Source organism: Urocampus carinirostris, chromosome 5 (assembly GCF_059441175.1).
Source record: "Urocampus carinirostris isolate Australia breed hairy pipefish chromosome 5, RoL_Ucar_1.0, whole genome shotgun sequence".
Classification (NCBI taxonomy): domain Eukaryota; kingdom Metazoa; phylum Chordata; class Actinopteri; order Syngnathiformes; family Syngnathidae; genus Urocampus; species Urocampus carinirostris.
In genome coordinates this window covers 28,639,873-28,656,505 of record NC_142353.1, presented here as the reverse complement: position 1 = coordinate 28,656,505, position 16,633 = coordinate 28,639,873, and the positions used below count along the sequence as shown (strand labels likewise).

General features: G+C 37.1%; 1 protein-coding gene across 1 annotated transcript; it reads right to left on the bottom strand.

Moving 5' to 3' along the window:
• Positions 1 to 766: 766 nt before the first annotated feature.
• On the bottom strand, positions 767 to 16,531 carry nr2f1a (nuclear receptor subfamily 2, group F, member 1a). The gene is made up of 3 exons (XM_088336387.1): positions 15,247 to 16,531; positions 13,189 to 13,716; positions 767 to 2,027 (listed from the first exon to the last, which is right to left on the bottom strand). Exons 1-3 carry the CDS (start codon positions 15,674 to 15,676, stop codon positions 1,753 to 1,755), a joined length of 1,233 nt encoding a protein of 410 aa, XP_088192513.1. The 5' UTR covers positions 15,677 to 16,531; the 3' UTR covers positions 767 to 1,752.
• Positions 16,532 to 16,633: the final 102 nt, after the last annotated feature.

The window sequence follows — 16,633 nt, the reverse complement described above, 5'->3', positions numbered from 1 at the left end:
ATCGGTGAACGGAGTGTTTTAGCCCCTAATTATGCTTCCGAAGAAGGTCGGTGCAAGCAGCAAAGTTGCTACAGGTGAAAAAAGAAGGGTAGTGCGTACAACTATTGCATTTAAGAAAGAAATAATAACAAAATATTAAGAAGGTGTGCGAGTTTCCCTTCTTTCGAGGGAATAGAGCATGGCTTCTGCAGACCTTCACAAAGGTAAGAAATCCTATTCATAATTCTTTTCTTTATCCTTTAACCGCTCACCACTTTTTGGGGAGACCCGGGTGCTAAATGATGTGTAAACGACCTGATTTTTTTTAGTTGTACACGTTCATGTTAGCGTAATCTTTCATAAGGAAGATTACGCTAACGCGAACGTGCGATTAGCCTGGGTTAGCTTCACGTTTACGTTCATAGTAAGCATTCAGGATGTTGGGAAGGATTAAAACGATTTTACATTACTTTTAATGGGAAAAACGATTTTTGGTGACCGAACAAACAGGGTTCTGGAACGGATTATGGTCGAGAACCGAGGTTCCACTGTATATTGGTTTTTGAAGAAAGTGAACACTACTATAGGCCTTTAAACTACAATCCTTTCAGTCAATACATTTGAAAATGGAATTTGGTTCTATATTTGGCTCGTAGCTCGTCATTAGGGCGGTATGATGGGTCCTCAAGTCAGACAAGTTGAGAATCACTGTACTAAAGTTCAAACTTAACCGTTTCCATTGAAAACCACATCAAATTGAACAAATTCAAGCGCTTGGGGACAGACATCGTTGCCTATTTGTCTTTTAATAATACAGTCACCATCACACAACTTCATCAATCCAGCCTTTCCGAGGAAAAACAAAAACAAAAAGCTGCATCTTGGAGTAAGCAAATCGAAGGCAACATCCCATAAATTCGTGAAATAACCGTGGCCCCCCTCCCCCAAAGAAAAACGGTTTCCAAATGATATATTAAAAGTGCTTTTTTTAATGTTTCATGTCTCTCTTTGACTGATGATCGCACTGGTGGCTGACTGGGGGAGAGAATGGATACTTTGAGGGGGGTGGGTCGCTGGGTCCCCCCCTGGATGTCCTCTCAGTAAAAATGTCCTCGGAAAGTGAAGGGGAAGGGGGTGGGGTTCCGTTTGTCTTTGCAGGTCCATCGTATTGGAGCAAAAGAATCCAATCATCAGTGGTGATATTGTCATAGCGATTTTTTTTTCTTATCGTCTAAATGTATTCTTTTTTTTCTTCTTTTTTTCCCCCCCAAATTCTCTCTTCAATTTTAATTCTTGGAGAACATAGCTTCGACAACACTCATTATAAGAAGCAAAAAAGGGTTATATCAAAAAAATCATTAGTATAGAATCACAGAAAGTCCGGTTTACAACCAGAAAAAATACAAAACAGAGTATACATTGACACAGGACAAATTTCATATAATTGCTTAGGAAACAGTTTCCCCGCTAAGTTTTTTTTACTGCGCATATGATGTTTTTTCTTTTGACATTTTCTTACAAAAAAAGAAAATAAAGACTAGTATTTTACAAAAAAGGGAATATTGTTCTTGAAGACGAGATATTGTACACGTGTTGCGATATTTTTCTGTACATACAGTCCAAGCAGGGGGTGAAAAATGCAAGGAGAGGAGGGGATTTAAGTGATAGTCCTTCAAAAGTTCTCCCAAGGGAAAGAAAAACGTCTTCTGTTTGGATTTTGGAGTCCGTGTCTTCTTTTATTTTTTTTTCTTTGCGTTTTTGTGTGCGTCACGATCATTGGATGGACATGTAAGGCCAGTTGAAGCTGCTTCCGGATAATAACATATCTCTGATAAGCGTTTCTATGGGGGTTTTACCTACCAAACGGACGAAAAAGAGCTGCTCGATGACCGAAGAGGAGACTGTGCGCAGGGAGGGAAGCCGCAAAAGGAGTTTGCCGAAGCGGCTTGGTTGGTTAGGGTACTGGCTGCGCACGTATTCCTCCAGGGCGCATTGAGATTTTTCTTGCAGGCTTTCGATGTGGGCGGCGTCCGATAAGCCGCAGGCGTCTGCAAGGGGGTGTGAAAATAGACAATAATCAGCGAAAGATGCAGAAGAACCGAAAAGTGCGATTATTTGAACAGGACCGGAATATCTAATGACCCTAAATGCACCGTGGAACATTCTTTGGAATAACGCAAGTTTTTTTTCTGCCAAAAACGTTCAAATAAATGAATTCAAAACAAGCATACAAGTCGATTTACGTAACACAACTTCATTAAAAAACACAAATGACATTGAACGCACCGCAGTGTATACAGAGCAAAGTTTATCAACTGGTGGGTCACAGACCCATTTTTGAGGGTTTGACTTGGCAACATAATGAAGAAAAACTAATTTACAGTAGAAGGCTATAATGCCCTGCCCAATCTCTTCTTACTGTCCACTCAATGTTTTCAGAGGGACTACATTTAATTTTCTTGTGATTTTGTTGGTTTTATTTCCTTCCACTTCTGTTGTATTTGTAGCTTTTTACCAGTATATTAATCTTTATCATCAACCTAGGCATATACATGTAAATGTTTTTGCATATTTTGGGTACAAATTTCATTAAGTATGTGGCTATTTTAATACAGTTTTGGGGTGGGCGCTTATACGCAATGTTGGCTTGTATGCAAGTTTATGTTTTGTTTTGATTGTCTTTCTTTAAGTGATAAGTTGATTTTCTTTTCTTGATATTGGTCGTAAAATGATAGGATGGAATGTTGGGTCCTAAAGTCATCAAGACATCAGCTAAGGACCAATAATATAGAGGACTGTCTAAAAAAATTAGAATATCTTGATAAACTATTTTTATTTTCTAAAAGGCGAATAAAACATTTCAAAAATAAAAAACAACTTATTTGTTGCAGGCCTTCTGATATTTTTGGATTATTGATTATGGTGGAAACTCAAGTATCCCTTTCCAAATCTTACATAACACACAAAAAAGTATTTTCGTAGGCAGTAAACTTGCGATATTAAAATAATAAAGGCTTGCAATATTTCAGTGGATTTGCAATGAATCCAGAACATATGACATGTATGCTTTGTATTATATTACAGAAAATGAAGAACTGTATCATAATATTTTTGAGACAGTCCTGTACATTTTAATTAAAGTTATTAAAAAAAAATCCAACTATATTTTTAAGGTAAAAAACACTCAAATTAATGAGTTAAAATTCAACAACTTAAATAAATGACAGACTTACAAATATATTAAAACCAATTTACTGAAAAAAATACTGGAAAGAAGACTATAAAAAGACGAACATCATATCGATGAATGCATATTTAAAATAAAGCAACAAAATACTGTTTTAATGTGTGTTTTAAAAAGGAATCAGGAAAAAGAAAAACTCAAATTGATAATTAAAGAACTTTGACCGACTAATCTCTCTCTTCTTTCTTCCTTTGTCTCTTTCTGTCTTTGTTTCTTTTTTCTTTGTTCCTTTCATTGTCTGTCTGTGTCTTTAATTTTGTTTTCTTTCTTTCTTTCTTTCTTTCTTTCTTTCTTTCTTTCTTTCTTTCTTTCTTTCTTTCTTTCTTTCTTTCGTTCTTTCTTTCTTTCCTTCTCACATGCTTTTCATTAAGGATTCACTACAGATCAACTAAAATTTTACATGTCTTTTATCATTTTATTATTGCAAAAATGGCAAAAACTCAAATATCCCATCTCGAAATACGAGAATACCAAGAAAAATAACATACGAATATGATTTAAAACTTAATAATAAATATCAAAATAATAGAAGGCTTATATTATTTCTGTTTGTTTGTAATTATCCAGAATGTAAGATAATTCTGTCTTTTAAATCGCATTACAGAAGTATAAAGCACTTTATTATAATATTATAGTTTCCTGTGACTGTCCTGTACAGTTCAAACAAATTGAAAACATTTTTAAACAAAGATTTTCGGGTCAAAACAACTCAAATACATTTATCCAACACTAGACCAATTTATTGAGCCGATTTAAAATAACTATTGTGCTTATAACTTGAAAAAAATAGCATTGAAAAATACCTAAAATGCATATTAAATAAAACAGCCAAATATCATTTTATTTAAAAAATACTCAGGCCCAAAATAAAAAGTTTAGACCTTCGACAGACTTACGAGTTTATTTAAACCAATTAAAAGTATGATCAAAAAGCAAAACTTAAAAAAATACCCTAAATGCATTACTTAATACACGTTTTAAATAAAGCAGAAAAAAAAGTATTTTATGATTAATCTTTTTTAGAGAAAACACACAAAAAGGACAATTTTAAACAAGGTTTTTCAGACCAAGGTAACTTGGATGCACTAGTTGGTATAAATTAAGCCCATTTTTATTATTTTAATTTAAAAATGCCCAAAAAAACTCTTAATGAACTAATAATTAATCAAAATGTTTCAATAACTATAACTTGAACGAACAAATGACCTCAAACGCACTGGGGAGCATGCATTTAAAATAAACCAATAAAGAAAGTTTTTGGTTTCAAAAATTCTCAGAACAAAATAATTACAAAAAACAAAGTCGAAAACGTGACAAACTAACGAGTCTATTATTGAGTATATTTCAAATGATGCAAAAAAGGACTTTTTAACAACCAAGTTTTGATATTAAAATGCCAAAAAAACTTCAAGTAATTGAGTCAAAACTCTATGAATTTAAGAGTACATTTTTGTAAGTATCACTTGACGGGTTAACCTTAATCATTGACTTAAACGCACCACGGAATACACATTTCAAATAAAGCAAATCAAGGTTTTAAAAATACCAAAATAGTTCAATTGAATTAGTCAAAAAAAAAAAAAAACACAATACACAGCAGAGTGAACAAAAGTACCAAAAGCTTTTCTGTTTCTCATAATTTACCTAAAAATAAACCTAAATCGAGCAAAATTGGCCAATGTTAAGGGATATGGGTTAGTTTGTTCAGATGTTTGTTTCTTTCTTTGTTTGTTTGTTTGTTTCTTTCTTTCTTCGTTTCTTTCTTTCTTTCGTTTTTCTTTCTTTCTTCCTTTCCTTCTGTCTTTCTTTTTGTCTTTCTGTCTTTCTTTCTGTCTTTCCTTCTGTTTTTCTTTCTGTCTTCCTTTCTTTCTTTCTTTCTTTCTTTCTTACTTACTTCCCTACTTTCTTCCCCCCACTCTCCCTTTCTCTCTCTCTCTCTCTCTCGCTCTCGCTCTCTCTCTCTCTCTCTCTCTCTCTCTCTCTCTCTCTCTCTCTCTCTCTCTCTCTCTCTCTCTCTCTCTCTCTCCTCCTCTCTCTCTCTCTCTCTTCTCTCTCTCTCTCTCTCCTCTCTCTCTCTCTCTCTCTCTCTCTCTCTCTCTCTCTCTCTCTCTCTCTCCTTATCCCTCTCCCTCTCCCTCTCTCTCCCTCTCTCTCTCCCTCTCTCTCTCACTCGCTCTCTCTGTCTCTCCCTCTCTTACAAACAAACACAAGCAGTGGTCAACCCATTTCTACCCCAAACTGTCGTCTGCTGCTCGGGATGAAATGTTTGTCACAATTTGGGTATAGCTTAATTTTATTGAATCAGCTGTTTTTTTGATATATGCATCTACTTATGTGTTCACCTATTTCATTATTTTTCTTCCTAATTATTCATTTATTACTTATATACCTATTTTTATACATTTTCTTAGTTATTATTTAGCTTTTAATCAATGTATTTAATTATCTATGTATGTACATATTACCATAACTGTTTATCTATTTTTATATATTTATCTATTTATTTTATATCTATTCTTAAACGTATTGTATCTACTTTTTGTGTGCTTAAATGTATGTGGCCGCCTTTTGAATGAACAAATATATATATATTTTTTAATTTTATTCTATACTGACATGAAAGGCGACCATTTTGAGCTTTCATTTCGAAAATGTAAATGAGAAAATATCATCTGAAAAAACGGTAAAAAAAATATGTATAACTCTAGTGTTGTGTCAAGTCATCATTCGACGTGATTCCCTTCTCGATTTGACGCTCAAATGTGCTGCATCACATCTAAAAAAATCTAGCACCTTGGAAAAGAAAATCCTCTTTAAAGTGCATTATCATTTATTTAGTTACATTTCGGGATCTAAATGGTGGTGCGTTTGAGGCTGCAGAGAGAGTTAACATTTGGGAAATATTAATAATCAAATAAAGGCCAGCGTGCTTTCCATGCATGCACTCTAGAGATTTTTTTTTTAAGTTTTAAGGGGAAAACCCAAAAGGGGCCCTGATAAATGTGAAATTGCTCTGCTTGTAATGTGACCTAATTACTCTGCAGTAAGCTGTTAAATCATTTCGTTTCTTTTCTCTATAGACCCATCTGCCCTGTTTTTTTTTTCAACTGGTTTGACTTCAGGACCTGCCATACGACTATGATTACAAGTTGAATTTAGAAATAAATTTCCACTTTTTAAATCAATTCTGGATTCTTTGAGAGAAAGTAATGACCAGCCAAACCAGAACGACTTCGAATAATAATATTCCGGATTAAAGGGACAGTGTGTGTTACTTAGTGACTCTGGATGGGTAAAAATGTTATTTGGCAAAACTAAAACAATATTTATTTATGTAATGAGCAAAACAAATACATGAGCTATTATGTAAAGATGTATGTTTTATATTTGGAGGTCTAGAAATGAGCATGTATTTGTTTTTTTCTTCATCTTTTCTGCAAATAATTTTATTTATTTTCTTATTTCTCAAAAAAAAAGAAAAAAAAATACAATATAGGTAATCAAGTTCCACTCGAAGATCATTTTAAGTATTATTTTTGTTATTTTTCCTATTTTCTTCTTCATGTCTACCTATTTTTCTTTCTTTAGTCCTCTTTTTTCCTCTTTTCCTTTTTCTCTCTCTTGTTTCCTCTTTCAGTTTTATATGTTTGGCATTTTTCGTTTGGTTCTCCTTTTTTCTTCCTTTCCTCTCCTTTTCCCTTTCCTTTTTTCCCCTCGTTTATTTTATCACATGTCATCTCTTTCCTTTTTCGTCTCTCTTTTCTCTCATTTTGTCTTTTTTTTTTTTTTTTTCCTTCCTATTAAAAAGCTAGGCTGTGTTTTAGTCACTTTGAGTCTCCGTAGTTTGCATTCTTCCTTACCACTCGTTTTCGGTCAAACATTGAAAAACAGTAACGTATATTATCTAATTCAAATATCAAATATCAATGATAAAAAAAACAACCAAAACTTCAATCTTTGTGTGAAAACAAAATTGATTTTAATGATAAGTAAAAAACCATGTTGTAGATTCAAAAAGCCTCTTTAATTAGATACTCATGGGTTGAGAATTTTGCATCGGACATATCACCATAAAGGTCGGCCATCTTGCCGCTACGGGTACACGAAAGAGACAAACTTAACTTGCAGTCTTTCTTTCTTTCTTTCTTTCTTTCTTTCTTTCTTTCTTTCTTTCTTTCTTTCTTTCTTTCTTTCTTTCTTTCTTTCTTTCTTTCTTTCTTTCTTTCTTTATTTCTTTCTTCTCTCTCGCTCTCTCTCTCTATCTCTGTCTCTCTCTTTCTATTTTGCGATACAGTCACTTTGAGGTCTTTAGTTGTTTTTTGGGTTGCACTACACAGTACCACAACTTCTAATGGTCGAATAATAGACACTGTCCATTTAATGTTTAATTATATACATTTTTAATGAAAAATGTTTCACTTTGGTGGCCTTGTCTTGAAAATAATAAAATCTATGTTTCATATATCCACCACTGTATCTAATTCTGGTCATGCTCAAGATGTGTTCATAAATGTTACCAGTCTTTTTCTATGGTGTGGAAAGCCACATTTGCAGGATATTATTTTATATTTAATGTATTGGTCCACTTAAGGAATTTCACTTCCACCAACTGTACCAGGAGAAAACATTACCGAAAGAAATAAATAAAAATCAGACATGACAGAGGGGCAATGAGGGTAGACTGGTTGGATGGGTCAGTGGAGCAGGTTTAAAGGGTGATGGCAGGGGGGATCAGGCTTTTCCCGAAAAGGTCTTTCTTGAATATTTTTGCACTGCATCTGCGCCCTGATGGTAGTGTAATGAAGTTTTGGTGTTGTGAGTGAGTAATATTACCATCAACTGTGAAAAGTGTTAACGCTCCTTTGTTTTTTTGCTTGTTTTTTTCCCCGTTGGCATTATTTTGCCAAGGCAAACGCTTCCTACTTTTGGGAAACACTGATTTAAGCTGCCGGTGGTTCAAAAGAGGGGTGGAGGTTCGTTTTTCTATCCTACTGGTGACTTGCCAGCTATAACTCAATGCGACCAGACACAATAACCTCGTGAACCCAAGGGTCGACCCCGAGATCTCGCGGTGATTTAGTGTGACCTTTGCCTGGTTGCTCAAGGAGGCATGTATGCAAATCCTTTTGGATTAAGGCGGAGTGTCCCTCTTTAAAGAAGCCAAGACGTTTTAATTCCACACAATCGTAATAGTCCACTTTTGTAATAAAACGCAGGTGGGATTTCTTTGAAATAAGACACAATAGTGGATTATAAAAAGGCGTGGAAAGGCTGCACACGCTGCAAAATTCACAATCAGGTCGATATGCATGACAATTCGAGCTTTGATTGACGTATTTTTGATATTTTACTTATGTCAAATCATCGCCCTGTGTGTTGGATAACTTTTTTAGCGGCACCGTCTATAATTCCACAAATTCCGTCATTTATTTTACATTTTACATCTTGGCCTCAAAATTAATCCCTCTAATACTCAAAATTAATTAGTCTTTTACGCTCTGCCCTATAATGTTCCCCAAAATTATCTCTAAACTGATCATTTTTACTCAAAATGACGTCGTTATCATATTTTACGCACATCAATGCATCATTGTGTAACTCTTTTTGGGAAACTCTCTACATTCTCATAAATTCTTTCATTTTTATCCCATTTTTCAACCTCTCTCCTGTCACCTGATCACCCTAATACTTTTAAACAGGTGCGATTTCTTCAAAAAAAAAGACACAATAGTGAATTTAAAAAAATGCGTGGAAAAGGTAGACACTTGCTGCAACATTCTCAAACAGGTCAATATGCACCCGAACCCAAGCGTACCCACGCGTGGACACACACAAGTCAAGGCCTCGCGTACGTGTCAGGAAAGAGCCGATGTCAGTGGACCGACACGAAGACCATTATTTATGCATCAAATAGTGACAGCGCGGAAGATTATTTATTTAAGGCAAATAATCCTCGACGTTCCTGGCAAAACGCCCCTGCAAACCCCTACGGACACACAAAGATACGCGTAGGAGTCTATCAAGAAAAAAAACATGATCACCTTTCTTTCATTTTTTTGTTTTCTTTGAGAAAAAGTAGCAAAGAAAAGCATTAAACGAGTAGAATGTAGTGATTGTGAGTACCGGTATCCGTCACCCCTGCAGCGATTGACAGTCTGCCACGACAACGTTGTTGTTCCATTTATCATGTTCTATTTGCACGAAGCATGAACACTATCCTTCTTTTTTTGTTTTATTGAAAGAAAGTAACCGAGAAGACGTAGGAAAAAATGAATGTGGTGTTTTTGGGTGCTGGGATCCGTCACACCTGCAGTTATTGACTGTCTGCGATGACTGTGTGGTAATTACATTCATTATGTTGTATTCTGTGTGAAACGTGAACACTTTTTTCCTTTTTTTCACAGTGAAAAGGGAAGTAAAAAACAAAATAAAAAACAAATTGAATGTGGTTATTTTGAGTGCTGGCATCCATCACTCCTCCAGTTATTGACTGCCTTATGCGACTATGCTTTATTCAAATCTTCAAGTCATCTTCTTCGCGAAAACCTATATACCTCACCTTCATTTTTTGTTGAATAGAAAAAAGTAACCCCCCAAAAACATTAAACAGTTGAATATGGTGTGATCTTGAGTGCCTGGATCTGTCACGCCTGCAGCGAATGACTGTCTATTACTATGTGGTTACTACATTAAGTATATTGTATTCTATACAAAACGCTAAAATTGCATTTGTTTTTTGTGTATTATTTAAAATAAATAGCCGAAAAAACATGAAACACATTGAATTTTGAGTGCCGGGATCAGTCACGCCTGTACTGCTGTTGTTATAACATGAAAATTCCATTAATGATGTTATATACGCATATCAGTAACATATTCATTTATTTTCTGGTTTAATTCAAAAAGTAGCCAAAAAAAAAACACCAAGCAAGTTGATTCCGGTGATTTTTGAGTGCCGGAATCTGTCACGCCTGTTGTTATTGCCTGTCTGTTACCTGATTATTCCATGCATCATATTATAGTATAAACTTTTTGTGTTTCTTTCAAAAACAAAGTACCAAGAAAGATATCAAATAAATCAAATGGTTGATTTTGATTGGCCGGATCTGTAACACCTGCAGCAATTGACTGTGCTACGATTACACGTTTTTTCAAATTATTGCTTATCCTAATCTTCTTTTTATCTTAGTTTCTTCCTCTAGTATTTTACCACACGTTTATCCTGGAGGGCTACCTCTTATCTGGTTCGAAACAATGTTCACTACTTTGTTATCAATGCCAATAAAGAAAATTCAAATTCATCCATTTATAAAATGGACAATGGCACCATCCTTCCTGTTAGCTCAAGTGATTAATACAATAGAATATAAGATAACATAATAGAATATATCATGCAGAGTAAGTATAGAATATATATATATATATATATATATATATATATGGAAAAACATCATTGAAACAAGCAAAATTATGTTAAAAATATAGTTCATGGAGAAAATAAAATAGATAGTAAATGCTAAATGATTGTAATTTTAGCAGAAAAAAAAATACATAAAAAAAAAGATAATTAAAAACAGACAATTTAAAAAACTCCAAATAAAATAAAATAAAATAATATATATATATTGTCCCTGTTTTTAAAGAATTAAAATGTCAATTACGTGTGGTGAATTGAATTAAAATAAATTAAATCAAATAACTTCTTAAAGTAGTGGCCATATCTCTTATGCAACGTTTAAATATTTCTAAAAAAAAAAAGAAAATAACAAAAAATACGAATAAAACAAACACAAAAAAACAGAGTTCCTTCAACACGTCAGAAGTTTTTCCAAGTGTGTTCTAAAGAAGTGTGTAAGCTTGTGGCAGAGTTGAAAAAAGTTTGCGGCCTGTGTTAGTTTCACTTGTGCAAAGGAAGGGGTGGGGGGTAGTCTTATTGAAGAAGTTTTGGTATAGAGACACAAACATGAACTCGTTTCTCATATAAATAATACAGTCTCGAAAATTAAAACACTTTTCTCCACGATTTGACACGACGCATTCAATGGATCAAGTAAACTCATCCTTGTGCAACGTTACTCTCCCCTCCCCTCTAATGGGGCGATTTTTTACGTGGTGCGTTCGTGGTTCCAAACGTGCCAGCTGTCACGCACTGATGGACTCTTTCACCTTTTCGCCACATTTGTTTGACATGTGTGCCGAACATTTACGAGCACTCATCCATCTTCCGAAAACAAACGTAAAATAAAAGCTTTCCACGTTGTTTTTGCATCCTTGTGACCCCAGTTGACATCAAGTTCCCACAGATTGGCCTGCTCTCTTTTGGTGACAGTGAAAACGCCGTTTTGGATGTTTTTTTACCCACCTGACGTAAAAAACATTGCAGTGGCTTTTGGGAAACTTAGTTTGGGGGCGAAAACTGTCAATATTCCTGTCAAATTCCGTCATTTTATTTTTCCGTTTTCAACTTGAACCCTGTCAATTATTTACTCGAATATCTATATTTCATTTTCTCCATAGCAAACCCCCTTATAATGTGCATCTAAAACTGATGATTCAATCTCCTAATTACGGATGTCCCAAATTTTACGCACATCAAATATCGCCCAGTGTTTTGGGCAAACTTTTCTGCGAAAACTGTCAATAGTCCCACAAATACCGTCATTTTTATTCAAATTATTACTCTGGTACCCAAATTAATCACCCGAATACTTACATATTTTTCTTCATAACATCCTTCCCTAGTTATCCCAAACTATCTTCAAAATTAACAATTCATGGTCCAAATGACGTCATTTTCAGATTTTACGCACATCAAAGCAGAATTTGGCTAACTTTGGCTAAATGTCTATATGATCAGGTATTCGGTTATTTTTATCAAATTGCCTAACCTTACACGCAAATAAATTAACCACTCAAATACTTACATCAGTTTTTGTCCATAAAAATTTCCCCTAAATCGTCCCCAAAATGATCTCCAAAATAATTTAACCTCTTACTGGAGTAATTTTCAGAACTCACGCACACTAAAGCATAACTGTGCGTTTGGGTATTTTCTTTTCTGCAAAACTTCAAAAATTCTATCATTTTTATCCAAGTATTCAACCTCCTTACCGTCAATTAATCACTCCAATAGTTATGTTTATCTTCTCAGTTAACCCCCCCCCTAATATTCCCAAAAACTGATAATTCAAGCTTTAAATGACGTATTTTTCAGAATTTATACACATCATATGATCACTGTGCATTTTACTACCTTCTGAAGGCAAAAACCGTTTTTATTATTGCAAAATCTATTTTCAATTAATCTCTCTAATATTCCCTTTTCTTCATAGCACAATCCCGAAAAAACAATCACAAAATTTAACCCCAAAACTGGTAATTCAAGCTCCAATTGACGCAATTTTCAGATTTTATGCACACCAAAGCATCAATTTGTGTTTGGGGACATCTTTTTGCGAAATTGTCTCTATTTTCACAAATTCATTTCGCTCCAATTTTCAACCTCTTCTTCGTCAATGACTCCCCCCAATACTTATATTTATTTTTCTCCATAGCAACGCCCCCTATATCACACCAAGAATATCCACAAAACTGATAATTCAACATTTAAAGACCCATTTTTCAGATTACACTTACGTCAAAGGATCACTGTGCATTTGGGTAACTTTTTTGGGAGATCATCACAAATTCTGTCATCTTTATTCAATTTTCAACCTCCCCTCCATCAATTAATCACTGCAATATTTATATTCCCCTTTTTCCATAGCAAAGCTCGCTAAAAAGCCACAAAACCACCTAATAAACTGATAATTCAATCTTCAAATGACGTTTTTTTCAGGTTTTACGCACTAAAAAGCATCGCCCTCCGTGTTTTTTGATTGACAAGTCCCCACAGATTGGGTCTCCCTTGTTAGAGTGACAATGAAGACCCCGTTTTTTGCACACATGTACGTTTTTGTACGCACCTGATGTAAAAAGCACGATGGCCTTGAGGCAACTATACTCCGCCGAGTCCACGTGCAAGGTCTTGAGCTTTTCCACTTGCTCCTGGAAGATCCGGATGTGGTCCATGAAAGCCACGACGCGGTCCGCGGACATGGGCGAGGCGTGCAGGCCCGCCGCGGCCAGAAGAGGGGCCACGTGAAGGGGCATGGAGCACTGGGCGGCATTAAGCACAAACAACTCGCTCCACGTCAGCCTAAGAAGCGAAACCTGGTCGGTGATCTGCAGGTCGGGAAAGAAAGGGATGTTTCTGGCCCACTCCACGGCGCTGAAGAGCAACCTAGCAGCCAGTTCGCAGATGTTCTCGATGCCCATGATATTGTTGGGCTGCATGCACTGGCTCCCGTACCGGGACGTTGGGTAGGGTTCAGCCCGCAGCAATAAGGAGATGTATCCGGATAGATAGCAATGGCCGTTGAGGGGGTCACCGTTGGTCAACGCGTACTGGCCTGGGTTGGGCTGGGTTGGAGGCATTCGTCCTCGCTGAACCGCTGACAAAAAGAAAGAGAAGAAGAGGAAATGTGCATCCATGACTGACAAAGTGTGCGTGCAAGAGAACTTTGCGTTTTGGGTCACATTTGGGGGGGAAACATTTTCCATATATCTTACCATTTTGTCTAATATCACACCCTTGCCCCTCAGGAATTTTCAATACTTATGCTTATTTTTCCCCCATGGAAATAAAGCCAAGGAAATAATCACTAAAACTGTCCCCTAAACTGATTTTTCTTTCTCTCTCCAAATGACATAATTTCAGATGGTACGCACATCAAAGCGTCACAGTGGGTTTTGGGCAACTTTTGTTTTTCGAAACTGTATATAATCACAAATTCTGTCAATTGATTCGACGTTTTCAATCTCACCCACATAATTAATGATTACAACACTTTTATGTCTTTGTCTCCATAACAACACTCTATCATCCCTCAAAATCTATCCTAAAGTGATAATTCAGGCTCCAATTTCCATTTGTTTCCAATTTCACACACACCGAAGCATTGCTGCAGATTTCTTTTACTTTTTGTGGGTGAACACTTTGTAATAACATTGTTCAAATTTTCTAACCTTTTTCTTTAATTAATCATTCCAATACTTATATTTATTTTGCTCCATAGAAACACCATCTAAATCATCTAAAAATATTTCTAAAACTTGCAATTCAAGATGTAAATTACGCATTTTTTAGACTTTATGCTCCTCAGGACATCGCTATCTGTCTTTGGCAACTTTTTTTAGGCGAAAACTAAATATTTCCACAAATTCCGCAATTTGTATCCAATTTCCAGCCACCCGCCCATAATCGCTCACTATAATTGTATTTCTGTTTCTCCATAGCAAACCCACCTATCCCCTCCCCAAAATTATCTCCATAAGTGAGAATTCAAGCTCTAAATTACGTATTTTTCAGATTTCCATATATCAAAGCACCACCCTGTGTTCTAGGTAACCTTTTGGACAAAACCTTTCCCATTATTTGCTTAAATTCCGCTCTTTTGATCGAACTTTCCAACCTTGCACTTGTGATAAATCAATCCAATGCGTGTATTTCTCTTTCTCCAGAGCAACACCCCCTAAATCCTCCAAAATATTATCCCCAAAACCGATAATTCAGGCTTTAAATTATGTATTTGTCAGATTTTACGCACATCAAAGCCTCGCGCGTAAATAAAACAATCCTCGCCGTCGCTTTTGAATATTAATTTCACGCACGCGCGTAGACAGCCCTCCACAGAAATGAGCGTTAATTCAAGTTAAGATAATATAAATTAAACGTACAAATATCTTGGACATGTTTGTGAAGTTGAGAAGCTGCTCGGAAGCGCGACACGAGAGGTCAAGTCGCGCGTGGATAGGAGGGAATTCCGTGTGTGTGAGTGTGTGTGAGGGTCTCCAGTAAAGTGTGTGCAGAAAAAAACCCGAACCGGGTCACCGGTTCTTTATAATTCAAAGCATGCAGCGCGGAATTAGACAAAAACACTCGATCCTTTGCGCGTAAAAAGCGTTTCAAAATTAATATTCACCTTCCCGTCGCATGCCCACTTTCAAGCACTTCTTGAGGCGGCAGTACTGGCACTGGTTCCGATGGTGCTGGTCGATGGGACAGTTCCTATTTGCACGACATGAGTAGGTTAAGTTCCTGCGTACACTCCGCTTGAAGAAACTTTTGCAGCCCTCGCAGGTGAACTGGCCGTAGTGCTTGCCGCTCGATTTGTCCCCGCAAACCACGCACTCAATGTGCTGTTGGTTCTGTCCAGAGTTCTGGCTGCTTTTGTCCGCCCCGGCCGTGCCCGGCGTGGACGGAGGTCCCGGTTGGCTGGGGGTCTGCGGGGTGTGCGGTGCAGCCGACGCCGCTTGCTGCTGCTCCCTCACAACTGCGGGGTTGGGGCCGTTCGGGGGTCCTCCGGCCACGTCCTCCTGCGGATCTCGCCACACGCTAACTACCATTGCCATATCTCGGCCCCGGAAAGTGCTATAGAGCGAAATGGTCGCTGCTGATTCTGGAGCGGTGATGCGAGAAAAAGAAACCCAAAAAAGAGGAGCTGTTTTCCCCTCTTTCTCTGGGGATCAATACGGCTGCAGGGGACGACCTTACCCGATCACCATACGCGCGTATCGGGAGGCCAGTTCCAAGGTAACTCAGCCATTCAGGAATCCCCCAATCTTGGTCGAAGGCGAGTCCAAACGCGTCGTTGGGGGTTCAAAAAAATAACCACCACAGAAGCGCTTCACATGAGCGAGGATTTCTCTCAAAATAAATAAATAAACCTTCGCGGGGGAAAGACGCTGGGATCCAAAGTGCAGCCGCGTTGTAAGAAATTCCTTTCTCCTTTCCCCCTCTTTAGTCCGTCGTGCGCGCGCACAAACGCAACACAAAACTGCAGATCAGACGCGCGTGCGTGTGTTTTTTTTCTTTTTAAATCAAGCACATCTTCATCGAATAGAGTCCACACGCCGACTTCCAGCTCCCGCGGAAAAAAAAGATCACGGGAAAAAGGCAGCTGCGGCTTCAGCAGGAGAAGGAGAAGACGGAGGAAAAAATCAACACAAGTAGTAGAATATGCAAGAAAAAAAAAACACAAGAGCGAGCCTCCCCCCTTGAAAAAATGCTTTAAAGGAAGAGGAGCTGCGCAGCAATGTTTCCGAAACGGGGGGATCTGCGCGAATGTCTGTATATAGTGAACTTTGACACGACTATTGAAAGTGACACGTTTCTATGGAGATCGCTGCGCCTTATATGGTGCTCGTGTCAAGGAGCCAAGAGAGGGGCTGCTGGAGACTGATAATCAAAGGCGACTGACTGGCCAGAGCTCCGCATAGAGGAGGGGGGAGAAAAGTGGGGGATAGAGGTGAGAAAGAGAGAGAGGCTGATAGTTTAGCCACTCCTTCTCTTGCGCGCGATTGGTTGGA

Bases quoted from the DNA above. Each gene is read 5' to 3' on its own strand.
- nr2f1a (XM_088336387.1), bottom strand. From the start codon at position 15,676: ATGGCAATGGTAGTTAGCGTGTGGCGAGATCCGCAGGAGGACGTGGCC. The intron at 13,717-15,246 runs GTGAATATTAAT...TCTTTTTGTCAG, and splicing joins AGTGGGCATGCGACGGGAAG to CGGTTCAGCGAGGACGAATG. The intron at 2,028-13,188 runs GTGCGTACAAAA...ACCCCCTTGCAG, and splicing joins CATCGTGCTTTTTACATCAG to ACGCCTGCGGCTTATCGGAC.